This window comes from Notothenia rossii (assembly GCF_949606895.1).
Source record: "Notothenia rossii genome assembly, contig: scaffold_205, whole genome shotgun sequence".
Lineage (NCBI taxonomy): Eukaryota > Metazoa > Chordata > Actinopteri > Perciformes > Nototheniidae > Notothenia > Notothenia rossii.
In genome coordinates this window covers 69,251-85,028 of record NW_027640338.1, presented here as the reverse complement: position 1 = coordinate 85,028, position 15,778 = coordinate 69,251, and the positions used below count along the sequence as shown (strand labels likewise).

The window sequence follows — 15,778 nt, the reverse complement described above, 5'->3', positions numbered from 1 at the left end:
AGGTTTTCAGAAAAAGTCAGAATTTTGAGGTTTTCCAAAAAAATTCAGAATTATGAGGTTTTCAGAAAAAAATCAGAATTTTGAGGTGTTCAGAAAAAAGTCAGACGTTTTCAGAAAAATTCAGAATTTCTAGATTTTCAGGAAAAAATTCAGGATTTCTAGGTTTTCAAAAAAAAAAATGAATTTTCAGAAAAAAGTCAGAAATGTCAGATTCTCAGAAAAGTCAGAATTTAGTAATGTTCCCAAAAAAAGTCTTGAATTCTGATATATTCAGTAAAAATGGCAGAATTTAGAGTTTTCCAGAAAAGGAACATTTGGTCTCACCTGGCCTGTAGGTCACGAGGCATTGGCGGCTCTCCGTCTCCACCTGGATGTCGGTGCAGCCGGCCGTCTCCAGGGGCAACAGGTGAGGTCTGTAGGTCGTCTCGTTCACCTGCTCCCAAAAACACCCGCCCTCCAGAGAGCCGTGCGATCAAACCGCCGCACGGGAACGAGCTGGAGGCCGCCCGCGGGACGTAGCACAGAGACGCCACCGGACACCTGGACACAATCAACACCGTCTTAGTGGCTTCAAAGGTCTCACATATTTTCAGACATTTTGGCTATATTTTACACATGTTTTTGGGGTACATTCTAAGACTTTCCCAAATAATTCATACAAAAGTTTCACACATTTTTGGGACATGTTCCATAAATCCTTCGAGCATTTCTTCCGACTTAATTTCCTTTTTTTATTTTATTAAGTCCATCTCCAATAAGGCAACTTTACATGAGTCTCTCAGAGAAACAGTGTGTGTGTGTGTGTGTGTGTGTGTGTGTGTGTGTGTGTGTGTGTGTGTGTGTGTGTGTGTGTGTGTGTGTGTGTGTGTGTGTGTGTGTGTGTGTGTGTGTGTGTGTGTGTGTGTGTGTGTACCTGGAGCGTAGAGGCTGCAGCTCCTGCACGTGTGTGCTGGTGTCTCTGGTGTCGTAGACGAGCACGGAGCCGTTGCTCAGCCCGGCGTAAACGTAGTTACTGTTGTCCAAACACCAGCAGCAGCTCCACACGGGCTTACCGGCATTATAGGTCTGAACCACCGTGTTGGTCAGCAGACTGAGACACACAGACACACACAGACACAGAAACAGGTCAAGACATAAAGTAGGTCACTGAATACCCCACTGGTGAATTTAGAAACAGAGGTTGCTAACAAGTGTCTAAATGAAGCGACTAAACATCAACACGCCCAACATTAGCCACCTTTAACTTAGCGGTGGTGAGGTGAAGTCCTGTGACCGTGCTGTTGTTCCTTTATAGCCCAACATTAGCCTCCTTTAGCTTAGCGGTGGTGACGTGAAGTCATGTGACCGTGCTGTAGTTCCTTTATAGCCCAACATTGGCCACCTTTAGCTTAGCGGTGGTGACGTGAAGTCATGTGACCGTGCTGTAGTTCCTTTATAGCCCAACATTAGCCACCTTTAGCTTAGCGGTGGTGACGTGAAGTCATGTGACCGTGCTGTAGTTCCTTTATAGCCCAACATTAGCCGCCTTTAGCTTAGCGGTGATGACGTGAAGTCATGTGACCGTGCTGTAGTTCCTTTATAGCCCAACATTAGCCGCCTTTAGCTTAGCGGTGATGACGTGAAGTCATGTGACCGTGCTGTAGTTCCTTTATAGCCCAACATTAGCCGCCTTTAGCTTAGCGGTGATGACGTGAAGTCATGTGACCGTGCTGTAGTTCCTTTATAGCCCAACATTAGCCGCCTTTAGCTTAGCGGTGATGACGTGAAGTCATGTGACCGTGCTGTAGTTCCTTTATAGCCCAACATTAGCCTCCTTTAGCTTAGCGGTGGTGACGTGAAGTCATGTGACCGTGCTGTAGTTCCTTTATAGCCCAACATTAGCCACCTTTAGCTTAGTGGTGGTGACGTGAAGTCATGTGACCATACTGTAGTTCCTTTATAGCCCAACATTAGCCACCTTTAGCTTAGCGGTGGTGACGTGAAGTCATGTGATCGTGCTGTAGTTCCTTTATAGCCCAACATTAGCTTGTGTGTGTACCTGGTCAGTTTGATGGTGTTGTCCAGAGCCGCAGAAAGCAGCAAGCTGTCGTTCTGTCTGTTGAAGGACAGACCTCGGATCTGTTTGCTGTGGATGGGAACGTATTGACTGGCCTTCATGTTCACCACGCTCACCTTCTTCACCCCACAGCCTGAGGAAGAGGAGACAGGTGAGAGGAGGAAGAGGAGACAGGTGAGAGGAGGAAGAGGAGACAGGTGAGAGGAGGAAGAGGAGACAGGTGAGAGGAGGAAGAGGAGACAGGTGAGAGGAGGAAGAAGCCTCATGTCACTGATTAACAAGTAGGTAAAACAATGCATAGACTCATACAAAAATATGCTTTTCCTGGAGCTCAAAGCGTTTACAAGTAGAGAAGAGTCATAGGGCCTCTTTAAGCTTCTCATTCAATATTTCTGCCATCTTTCGGCTGTTTTGTTGTGGTTTCAAAGCAGGAAGTGGGGTCTCCTCACCTGGCACCAGAGTGGATTGGGGGGAGGGCTGCGAGGCCAGCAGGCAGCTCAGAGGCTCGCAGTACGACAGAACTCTGGATCCTCCGGTAATAGACACCAGAATCGCTTTGGAGAAAACATACTGCGCCGTCCTGGAGCTCTGAGAGAGGCCGAGGAGGAGCGAGGAGGAGGAAGAGGAGGAGGAGGAAGAGTAAACTGGGACTCGACCAGACATCATAGCCCTGAGTTCCTGCACAGAGAGAGAGGAGGAGAGGTTGGAAGGGTTTGACAAACAGTTGTAGTGAACTGTCAACGGGGGGGGGGGGGGGGGGGGGGGGGGGCCTCGCTGCGGTGCCGTTCTGTGATCTCCAGATGGTCTGTCCGCCCCTGCTCACAAGCTGATTAAGATCCAAAGCTTTAGTGCGTTTTGAATCAGCCACACTTGACAGTCTCTTCTGTTATTTTTTTCAAACCGCATGTCGGCTGTTTCAGCACCACGCGCTGTCCAGCTACTCATTGATCCACTATCAGCGTCAGTGCACCCCGCTGCCAGATTGTGCCTGTGCTGTGTGTCACTCACTCTCAACATGGACACAAGTACAATAAGCATTCTCCAGGTGTAGGTAGATTCTCTATTTGGACATTATAGCCTATATGTGCGATTGTCGGTCCGATATGAAAAAAAAAAAAAAGAAATCTCAAAATAATCTTTTATTTTTATTCTCAAAATAATTTTTCGGGCCAAATATTATTGCTGGCGGACCCCCAATGGCCCCGTTGCTGGCGGCATATTCATTACAACAGACACCTTTGGCCCGGGCCATTGGTGGGGCCGACCCATGTTGGAAGGGTTTGACAAAAAGATGTTTAGCTCTGTGGGGTCTCAGCCCTTTTTTCATGTTTGCCTCGCCTGGGCGGTTTTTTTGTAGAATCTATAGAGTTAATGAGAAATAGTTTTTAAAAATCTATAATCCCCAAAAGTCTGTTCCAGGTTTTCTTAGTTCAGTCCACTTTCCATCTATCCATTAAAACAGGAAGTGACTCGAGATTCCCTGCAGGACATTTAAATAGTAAAGACCTGACAGTTATCAAGTAATCAATTATGTATTTGATATAAATCCAATAACTACAATATGAAAGGAATAAATCACTTTTCACCTTTCAAAGTATTTAAAAAGTAGATAATGAATAAATAATGTTAGATTGAATTTGAAACTAGTACCTGCAGCTCTTGCTGTGCTTGTCCGTACTTGTTGGTGACGACCTGCAGCTTCAGTTTGTACTGCGCTGACTCCAGTTCAGCCTTCCTCCTCAGAGACTGCTCCTGCTCCAGAGACCTACACACACACACACACACACACACACATGTTTTATATTAACTGTCCACCACTTAAAGCAGGGTCTATGCAGGAATCCTGAAGTCAGATGTAATTCCTTTTAAGACCTTTTCCATACATTTTAAGACCTCATCACCACTTGGAGTTCTAACCGGTTACCATGGCGACACACTTCACCTCACATTGACTATATACAGTATTGATTGTCCTTCCTCCTTATCTTCCAACCATTTTCAGTATTTTTTGAACTTTAAGTATTTTTGGATTTTTGAGTATTTTTTGAACTTTAAGTGTTTTTGGAATTTACGGTATTTTTGGAACTTTATGTATTTTTGGATCCTTAAGTATATTTGGATCTTTGGACCCTTTCCATACATTTTAAGACCTCATCGCCACTTTGAGTTTTAACCGGTTACCGTGGCGACACACTTTACCTCACATTGACTATATACAGTATTGATTGTCCTTCCTCCTTATCTTCCAACCATTTTCAGTATTTTTTTAACTTTAAGTATTTTTGGATTTTTGAGTATTTTTTGAACTTTAAGTGTTTTTGGAATTTACGGTATTTTTGGAACTTTATGTATTTTTGGATCCTTAAGTATATTTGGATCTTTGGACCCTTTCCATACATTTTAAGACCTCATCGCCACTTTGAGTTTTAACCGGTTACCGTGGCGACACACTTTACCTCACATTGACTATATACAGTATCGATTGTCCTTCCTCCTTATCTTCCAACCATTTGGACGCAGACTTGCATTTCCCCATAACGATGTTGCTTAGCAACCGCCGTAAACGGACCTTCGCGCGCTATCAAGCAGTGAGCGTGCGATGTCCTGTTCAGATGACGTCAAATCCAACGGGATGCCATAAATAAACTACACAGAATCACACTACACACCTACGCAATGATTACATTCAGGCAGACTGTAGAATACAACGTCTTTGGACAAGTTATATACTTATTGAAAACAAGCTACAAAATGTAAAACCTTGGGAAATGCCCTTTAATACTTTTTAATAGCCTTCATTTTCGCTAAATTGATTTATCAACTTCTAATACTTTAAGACCCCGCGGACCCTCTGAAGATAAGAAGTACTTTATTGATCACAAGTTGTGTTGCAGCGCCATAAAAAGACATGGAATTGTACAATAAGATTAAAAGGCAAGAAGTAAACGTTTAAAAATGTCAACTTCTCAATGAAAGAAAAAAAGGAGAAAATGTTGAATTAAAAATATACAGTGACAGAATATAAAGCAGGATATTAAACATAAGTGTGAGAGGAAGGGAATATTAAAATCTGTTTATTCTATACTCTTAAAAGTCACTTCCTGTATTGCCGTGGTAAAATGGACATGGGCAATAAACGTGTCACGGTGTGTGTCTGTGTGTGTGTGTGTGTGTGTGTGTGTGTGTGTGTGTGTGTGTGTGTGTGTGTGTGTGTGTGTGTGTCTGTGTCTGTGTCTGTGTGTGTGTGTGTGTGTGTGTGTCTGTGTGTGTGTGTGTGTGTGTGTGTGTGTGTGTGTGTGTGTGTGTGTGTGTGTGTTCCTACGTCATGTGGTTAACTGTGTTCACGGTATTCCTACCCTAAGATGGCATCGTCAGTTTGAATGGACGCTAGTGAAGACTCCACTCACTTCTTTAAGATCTCCTGCTCAGAGTTGTCCAGCGCTCTCACTTTGGGCGCGTACAGCAGAACGATGTCTGACCGCTTCGCCTTCTTGTTGCACTACAGACAAACGACAGATCATTCATCATCATCCTCATCATCATCATGACATCACATGTTACTTGTTAGACGCTTTTATCCAAAGCGACTTCCATACTCAATACTGTGGACAATATCCACAGGAGCACTTTGGGGTGAAGTGTCTCAGGGACACAACGACATGCTGACTGCAGTGGGGTTTGAACCTGAACTGCGCCATCATCATCATCATCATCATCATCATCAAAGTCAAGATGCAGGATGATATACAACTTGTCCTCCTGCAGCGGTCAGACTATATAACCAGCTTCAAGGCTTTATTGTGATTGGTGCAGCAGCTACAGTGTAGATATATCTCCTCAAACAGAGCAACATGCATATAGGATTATTATATAGATATAGATATTTGTTCTATGTATGCTTCTTAGGTAACATTAAAGTGGACCTATCACGCTATATTTGAATAACATAGTGTAGGACCATACCTATATAAGGCATATTTATACTTTTTATTTTTCAAAATACCAAACAGATCATGCATTTTAGCCATTCCTCATTTCGCTCAATGTAACACTGTCTTTGCACCATGGGCTGATTCTGTGAGAACAGCACCATCTACAGGCCTGGCTTCTGTACTACAGCGTCTCCAGCGCTTTACAACGGCAATGTCCGTGGCTGTCTCCTCCTGATTGGTGGAGTTGGCCCAATAGCCGTAGCGCCACTTCTGTGACGTCATAGAAGTGTTCAAATCTGGATCAGTCTGTATCAGATCCGTTGCAGCCCCTTTTTTAAGAGATTTGGGTATGGAGGAAAATAGAGAGGGTTGTGTCTTCTGACACTTGGTGAGTTCCCTGGAACACCGGGGACACATGTTCATGTAGAGAAGACGTACACAAGTGCATTTTGCATGATAGGTCCCCTTTAAGCTGTATTTTTCTGCTGTAACCAATGAGCATTCCCCCTCTGTGGGACGAACAATGTAAACAATGACTTTGTTTGTTTTGTTACTGCCGAATTTGATTCCATATTTGATTCCATTCTATTTCTATGTAAATAATAATAATAAATAATAAGTAAGATATTTGTTATTATTTTCAATATGTTTTAATGTTATTATAATTTTCTTTTAACAGTTCTCTGTCTGTGTTTTTAATGTTTGTTTTACTTTTATGTATGCACCACCTCGTACGCGTCAACCTACCTGGGGATAAACCTGATGTACTAAAATATCTCATTCCATGTACTTGTATAGAGACTCTCCTCTCCCTTTTGTATAAGTGTTATTGTGTTGCTGAGTGGGAGGAGCCTGTGAGCTCAGATCGTCCTCGTCATATCTCCACTGTAGCTCTGAACACCTGACAGTAAAGGCCTTGAACCTTGAACCCTGCCGCCGCCCGTCTCTCTCTCACCTGTGGACATTTGGCGGCGGACCCCTGAGCTTTGAGCCAGCGTGTGATGCAGGTGAACCCGAACAGGTGTCCGCAGCGCAGGGCGGAGAGTCGGTGCTCGCCTGCTGTCGTCCACGGCTCGAAGCAGATGGAGCAGACGTCGCCTTCGCCTTCTTCTCCCTGAGAAGACGAGGGGGCGGGAGCCGGGGGAGCGAGGAGCGGCTGGAGGAGGAGGAGGAGAGGAGAGTTTCAGCTTCATTGATAAGGTTTAGTGTGTTTGTTGATAGTGTCGTGGACGGTCCTCATTGGTCAACGGTCACAACAAACAGTACATGGAGCCGCTTTACCCGACATGGCTAATTTCCAGCTGATGTCCAGATTAGGGCTGCACGATATTGAAAAAAACTGATATTGCGATATTCTTTTCTCCTGCGATATATATTGCGTTTTTTTAAACTATATTTAACCGGATGAAGGATTTTAGCCACGGACGTCTGGATCTTAACTGGTAGACTCATCATACCTTAAGTCATGATCTAACATGTCACGATAATGCAGGTTGCTTCCCCTCAAATAAGGGGGTTCATCTGTGAATGAAGAAGAGTGGGGTCCAGAAGGGATCCAAGAGATGAAACGTATTACATGAAACTATACACAAGTTATTGAGCCGTTTCCGCTCTACATCCTGAACTCCTCCCTTCGATGCAATGCACTTCCGTTTTGGCGGACTGGGTTTGTTTTGCTAGCTAGCTCCGTTGTGCCGACAAAGCACTGATATCGCAGAGACAAAGAGGATATAACAATTACAACATGAAGAAAAGTGGTTCGGGAACTACGTGTGCGGTAGTTGGTTGCAATCACTCGAGAAAGCACCTGAACGAGTGGTTAGATAGAGAGTGCTACGACCACAAACCAGCACCCAGCACCCAGCCATGTTGTTCATTAAATACAGATAAACACAACAAATACTGCATGCATTGTATTTTTTAATATTATATATGAATATTTTCATAGTGATGTAATTGTGTGGGCTGCTTTTATATTTTAATTTGTAATACCTGTTAGGATTAAACATGTGATCTTTCTTGTTGAAGCCATTTCTTTAGTTTCCTCTCAACAATTAATTCATTCAGTGTTATTTATGTACAGTATGAGCTTAATATGAATGATGAACTGTGTTAAAAGAAATTGTAGCACTCTAAGGAACATATGAAATGCAATAATGCAATAACAGTGCAATAATGAAATTAAATTACATCAAACTTTATTTTCACTCAAACAGTACAGGCACATATGATATATTGCACAGCATAAAGAGATCATGTAAATTGTGCATGATGTAAACAACAGACAACTGTTGGCTCCTGTGGGCATGACCTAAATAAGGCAGTTTATTTTGGTTTTATGCTGGGCCACGTCGTCATGTTATCCTCCCAGTTTTGCACTGAATTCGGGTGGGGGAGAGTAACGCCATCTCCAGTCAAAGAAGTAGAATCGTGTTCCCAAGCTAGCATCACTGTTAGCATCGAAATCGCTGTGTTTACACCAGTGCCCGTCTGACTGTTTACATCGGTTTACACCGACAGACGCTGTGCAAAAGACTTCCGGCGGAAATGAAGTGCATTTGTGTAGGGTTATGGCGCTACCCGTGGTTTGTCGCGTAAACTTGTCTATAGGAAGCTTCATAACATTAGGGAATTAACACACGTGACCAAATCGGTCATTTCACTTTTTATTCCACAGTTAAAACCTTTTTTGTGCAAATAGCAGCAAAGTAGTGGACCTCTTTTAAACAACATTATACAAATACAATGAAGAACAGCTAGACACCAGCTCCTTTCTCATATGGTGCAACACCGGCAAAGGCATCTGGAACAGCTGTTTGCTGTGCCTGCAGACTCAGAGACTGCAGACTCAGAGCCTGCAGACTCAGAGCCTGCAGACTCAGAGCATGCAGACTCAGAGCATGCAGACTCAGAGCCTGCAGACTCAGAGCCTGCAGACTCAGAGCATGCAGACTCAGAGCATGCAGACTCAGAGCCTGCATGTCACTCACTCAAGTGCCCCTGACATGAGAGCCGCGCAAGTTTTCCTTTTGTAGCGAGCAGCAAAATAATTGTAACATGACGTGTTTGAGTTCATTTACCTACTTAATATCGAACGCCCTAACAAAAAAATAAAAAAATAAAAAATAAATTGCACGTCCCTGCGATGTGAATATCACGCATTTCGCGGTTATCGCCATGACACGGTATATCGTTCAGCCCTAGTCCAGATGATAACAGACACCTTTTTTAAATCACAGCATTAGTTATAAAGAAAGGATGGAAGACAAGTAGCTAGAGGAGAAAGGATCAAGTCACAATCACACAACAGAGCCGAGATAGGAACGCACACAGAAAGCCTAAATCACAGTTCTTGTTACTTAAATGAAAAGACGTGATTATATGACATATGCACTTCTAACCTACTCAGTGGTACACAAAGTGTTACAAATGTGCTCCTACATTACAACATAAAAAACGGTATTTGTTTGTGAATACAAAAAAACTGGATCTTATCCTGTAATATTATAAGATAGACTTGGTCTCTTGATCATCATTATTACTATGCTGTTGAATCTATTGTGTGAAATTGCTATTCATGTGAAGCCGTTATTACCTGTATGCTTTGATGTTCAGCCATGTGCGTCCTCTCAGCGTGCGTCCTCTCAGCGTGCGTCCTCTCAGCGTCTGCAGCTGAACTTGAATCTGAACACAGACGGGAAAAAGAGGGAAATCAAACTGGGATGTTTGACTCAGACTTGTGAATGAAAGCAAACTGTGTGAGAGACTCACTGCTTGGAGCGGCTTCCTGGGGTTCTGTGTGCTGGGCGTTAAGGCGAGGGCTAGCAGGCAACACAGGGGGGTCGACGGGCTCCAGAGCAGCTCCCTGACCCCCCCGCTCTTCCTCCTCCTCCTCATCCTCAGACTCGCTGATCTCCGTGGTGCTGCCGGAGCCCGGCTCAGCCGCCGAGGCAGCTGGAGCTCGCAGCAGGAAGTCTGGGAATCCTCTAGAGGGCGCTGCAGTCTGGCTGGGGTAATGCACCCTGAGACCCTGCCTAACACACACACACACACACACACACACACACACACACACACACACACACACACACACACACACACACACACACACACACACACACACACACACACACACACACACACACACACACACACACACACACACACACACACACACACACACACATTTGACTTCTTACATTTTTAACCCAAATACCTGAACTTTCTACTTCTTACATGGGGTGTAACGGTACACGTACCGAATTGGCCCTTTGGTACACGTGTGTACCGAAGTGTACCAAACGAATATAACGTTTGCTGTCACTCACTCAGGTACCCCTGACACGAGAGCCGCGCAAGTTTTCCTTTTGTAGCAAGCAGCAAAATAATTGTAACATGACGTGTTTGAGTTCATTTGCCTACTTAATATCGCACGTCCTGCGATGTGACTTTCGCGCATATCGTGATTATCGCCACGACACGATATATCGTGCAGCCGTAGTCCGAACCTTTAAAAGTGAAAGAAACGACTGAAGAGCGATCTTCTTACATTGGCTTTTGTTTCTACTCGAGATGTGTGTGATGTGTTCTTGTGTTTGTTCCTTTGGGGGCTCAACGTGGTCTGCGTTTTGTTTAATGTTAAGAATCAGGTTTATTACGTACGAGGAATTTGACTTAAAACAAAAGTAAAACTAAAATTAAAAAACACAAATAGAGAACTACTTTAAGCAAACTATAATAACATAACAAAATATTTAAAATAATAAAAAAGATATTAAACTATAGCAGCATTTATATAGAAATAGAATGGAATACAATTCGGCAGTAATAACAAAAGGAAAATAGATATTGTGTAAATTGAACCTAATTCATTTCTGTGAAAGATGCTTTACTAAATAAACGTATTATATTAGGATCTCACCTGAGTCTCCTGCGCATGGGACCCCCTTGAGCAGCTGATCCCACCGCCCTCTGGCTGAAGGCCCAGGTGGCAGGAAGTCTGGGAGGAGATCGAGTCGTCGCCTGTTCTCTCTGATCACCTTCATCGTCATCGTCTTCGTCTACCTCCGTGCTGCTGCCGGAGTCCAGGATGATGAGCGAGGAGTCCACCTCCATGGCCTCCATCTGCAGGGAGAGGAGGGGCCATCAATCAAAGTTTAAAGGTCCCTCTGACACAGTGTTTCATCAATATGTCACAGGTCTCAGATATATCCAGAGCCTGTCTCTGATTGGCTGAAACACCAAACAGTTCATTGCAGCATTACCCATAATCCCCTCTGTTTCAGCCCTGTTTCCAAAGTGCTGATTCTCTGTTTGTTACTTTAGATGAAAATAAGGAGCCCCTCCCCACGCCCCTCTGTGAGACATTTGGTTACAAAGAACTCAATGGTGCTCTAGGAGGAAATTCAGGTGATAAGGGGGGGGGGGGGGTTACCTTGGTTGCTGATTGGCTAATGGTTACACAAGACAAAAAATCGTTATGACATCATAAAGTGGCCAAAATCTGATCAGCTCATTTTCAGACAGGTTTTTATAGAAATGGATCAAAAAGAGAGAGAATCTTTGTTCCTGAAACTTTCAGAGTCTCTTTCCACAGAGGGGACACATGTTGATGTAGAAGAGACATGAAGAAGAGGGGACACATGTTGATGTAGAAGAGACATGAAGAAGAGGGGACACATGTTGATGTAGAAGAGACATGAAGAAGAGGGGACACATGTTGATGTAGAAGAGACATGAAGAAGAGGGGACACATGTTGATGTAGAAGAGACATGAAGAAGAGGGGACACATGTTGATGGAGAAGAGACATGAAGAAGAGGGGACACATGTTGATGTAGAAGAGACATGAAGAAGAGGGGACACATGTTGATGTAGAAGAGACATGAAGAAGAGGGGACACATGTTGATGTAGAAGACACATGAAGAAGAGGGGACACATGTTGATGTAGAAGAGACATGAAGAAGAGGGGACACATGTTGATGTAGAAGAGACATGGAGAAGAGGGGACACATGTTGATGTAGAAGAGACATGAAGAAGAGGGGACACATGTTGATGTAGAAGAGACATGAAGAAGAGGGGACACATGTTGATGTAGAAGAGACATGAAGAAGAGGGGACACATGTTGATGTAGAAGAGACATGAAGAAGAGGGGACACATGTTGATGTAGAAGAGACATGAAGAAGAGGGGACACATGTTGATGTAGAAGAGACATGAAGAAGAGGGGACACATGTTGATGTAGAAGAGACATGGAGAAGAGGGGACACATGTTGATGTAGAAGAGACATGAAGAAGAGGGGACACATGTTGATGTAGAAGAGACATGGAGAAGAGGGGACACATGTTGATGTAGAAGAGACACGGAGAAGAGGGGACACATGTTGAAGTAGAAGAGACATGGAGAAGAGGGGACACATGTTGATGTAGAAGGGACATGAAGAAGAGGGAACACATGTTGATGTAGAAGAGACATGGAGAAGAGGGGACACATGTTGATGTAGAAGAGACACGGAGAAGAGGGGACACATGTTGATGTAGAAGAGACATGGAGAAGAGGGGACACATGTTGATGTAGAAGAGACATGAAGAAGAGGGGACACATGTTGATGTAGAAGAGACATGAAGAAGAGGGGACACATGTTGATGTAGAAGAGACATGAAGAAGAGGGGACACATGTTGATGTAGAAGAGACATGAAGAAGAGGGGACACATGTTGATGTAGAAGAGACATGGAGAAGAGGGGACACATGTTGATGTAGAAGAGACATGAAGAAGAGGGGACACATGTTGATGTAGAAGAGACATGAAGAAGAGGGGACACATGTTGATGTAGAGGAGACATGGAGAAGAGGGGACACATGGTGATGTAGAAGAGACATGGAGAAGAGGGGACACATGTTGATGTAGAAGAGACATGAAGAAGAGGGGACACATGTTGATGTAGAAGAGACATGGAGAAGAGGGGACACATGTTGATGTAGAAGAGACATGAAGAAGAGGGGACACATGTTGATGTAGAGGAGACATGGAGAAGAGGGGACACATGGTGATGTAGAAGAGACATGGAGAAGAGGGGACACATGTTGATGTAGAAGAGACATGAAGAAGAGGGGACACATGTTGATGTAGAAGAGACATGGAGAAGAGGGGACACATGTTGATGTAGAAGAGACATGGAGAAGTGGGTTTTGCAGAATAGGTGAGCACAGGTTTGTAATTCAATACTTCTAGGTTTTGTGGAAAGGTGGGCGTGCCAAAAATGATGTCTTTGTGTATTTTGGTTATCATGAAGGCTCTGCTGTGTTTGTGAAACTCGTGAAAAGTTAACACCTGGTTGTCACTGGACAAAGCTAGGAACAAGTCATGACCTTATAGGAGGCTATGAGGCATTGCAGTTCATAAAAGGAGTAAAAAAGCCCAAATTAGTACTGAAATGTGGGGGGGCAAAGTCTTAAAAATACCCCCAAATACATGTAACAAATATATATAAAATGGTCAAAAAACACACATAGGATGATCTTATAGAATGAGTTGCAGTGCTGCAGATTGAACAGTTAATGAGTTGAGTAAAATGCAAGATAATGCAGCAGTACCATTCCTCCACAAACACCATAACAATGACATGTCACTGCACAACCAATACTTGTACTTTAAATTCAATTAAAAGCCTTTACTGTGTGATTTCAGTTCTATTGGTTCACCGAACGCTTCGATACTTATTTCACAACTGCTGCCTGATAAGAGATGATATCAAATGAGGTGTTCATCTTGTTCTGCAGTGCAAACCCTGCACAGTCAAAAGTTACACAACCTAGCATGTTGTGCTAACTAGCCCGCTAACGTGTATATGTAAAGATAGATAGACAGAAAGCCAACAGAAGCTCTTTGGGTTTAAAATCATACTTAAGACAGGGCTATGTGGAACCATTTCTACAGTAAGTAAGCAACGTTACATAACAACAATTTAAAATGTAAAACAATAATATGATTAACCGTTAAGATCAACTGGTAACCACGGACGCTGGAGTTAGCTTAGCTTAGCATATGCGGTTCTCTTTACACAATGTGGGTCTTTATTTGAGTCAAGACATATGATAATAATATATTTTATTAATCAAGCGTTGTATCAAGTGATCAAAGACGCTGTTAATGTTAACTATGGTGGTTTTAGTGTAAATACGCTAAAGAAAATGGGTCAGATTCTTGTTAGCACGACTAGCTAAAATGTGTAGTTCATTAATTACATTCCTAACACACTAAATGTAAATAACACTATTTTTAAATGTTGTAAGCTATAATTTGACCCTTCATTGTGTCTAATTAGCCAGATAGCCTACATATATTGTTATATTTCAGGGTCAGCTTGTATTACTGTTAGTTCTGTTTCTGCTGAGATGTATTTTCCATTTTGATATGTTGTCAGCTTTTTATATTTAAATGTATGTGCAATGCCTTGTTTAAACACGCTGATGTCACGAAAACCTAACCCAATTCAGGATCAATAACGTGTATCTTATCTTATTTAGCTCGCTAGCTACTGCAAATTGGTAATAGCAGCATTAGCATTGTTAGCATCGTTAGCACGGTGAGAACCATACCTGTGGAAAGTGAGGGTTTAACAGCCACAGATCCCCCACTTGATAACGGCACACAGTAACATCATGGCTCCACTGCTAACACACAACTTAAAAAGGCCCGTTTTTCTGTGCGTTTTTACCAGGATTTACTTCCAGGAGCGTTATAGAGAAACCGCGCGTCAGGGATCGAATCTCCCGGCGCTCAGATCACTCTGCTCCGCCCCATCCTGCCACCGCGTCATCACCGCGTCATCGCCGCGTCGTCACCAGAGATCCTATGAGGAGAAGATGGACACCACGAAGAGGCAGAATATTGTTTTTTTTAAAGAAATGTAATTATTTAATTAATGGAAACACATTTTTGCTCAATAATTAAGTTAAGGGGGTTTCTTTTAATATGAAACACAAACAACAACCTGAAAAACAATGACACGTGCATTACGTCACGGTTCAATTACCTACCACATAATTCAGCCAGCTCTTTCACTGCGTCATCACCGCGTCATCAACAGAGATCCTATGAGGAGAAGATGGACACCACGAAGAGGCAGATTTTTTTTTATAATAATAATAATTTTAACAAAGAGATGCAAAACAGGTAGGCCTACAACAAATATAAATAAATACATTCTCAAACTATCTCTGTCATGTTCAACAGAGGCAAGAAGAAGCTTAAAACGTTTCTGGTCCTACCCCCTCTAGCGTACATTTTTCTTCAAAATAAAAGATTAGGTCATCGTCATCAGCGCCATGTTTGTCATGTTGTACAAAACAACCAAAAAATAAATAACTTTTACAATAACAAGAAATAACAAGTATGAGTTCACAGGTCCTGCTCATAACCATTAATGGAAACATTAATTGTACTTGGCCCGAAGAATCTACGAAACAAATTATCTAAAAGATATACTAACTATGGATGGCATTCATTTGGCCTCCAGTGAGACTGTAAGGAATCTTGGTGTTATATTTGATCAGGATTTATCCTTTAACACCCACATAAAATCAATTTCAAGGACCGCCTACTTCCATCTACGTAACATTGCAAAAATCAGGCATATCTTGCCTCAAAACGATGCAGAGAAACTAGTCCATGCATTTGTTACTTCAAGGCTGGATTATTGTAACTCCTTATTATCAGGGTGTACCAAGAAGTCAGTCAAGTCGCTTCAGCTGATTCAAAATGCTGCAGCTCGTGTACTAACCAG

The 15,778-nt window shown here is 42.9% G+C and overlaps 1 protein-coding gene across 1 annotated transcript; it reads right to left on the bottom strand.

Annotated features, from left to right (window-relative positions):
* Positions 1–324: 324 nt before the first annotated feature.
* rfwd3 (ring finger and WD repeat domain 3) lies at positions 325–14,881 on the bottom strand (the record flags this gene model as incomplete). The annotated part of the gene is given in 12 exon segments (XM_079694902.1): positions 325–466; positions 468–540; positions 914–1,090; positions 2,039–2,189; positions 2,506–2,734; positions 3,707–3,821; positions 5,464–5,555; positions 6,944–7,144; positions 9,584–9,672; positions 9,760–10,022; positions 10,910–11,112; positions 14,592–14,881. Coding segments are annotated over 11 exon segments (1,735 nt in total), but the record flags the coding sequence as incomplete, so codon positions are not given.
* Between the last annotated feature and the right edge of the window lie 897 nt (positions 14,882–15,778).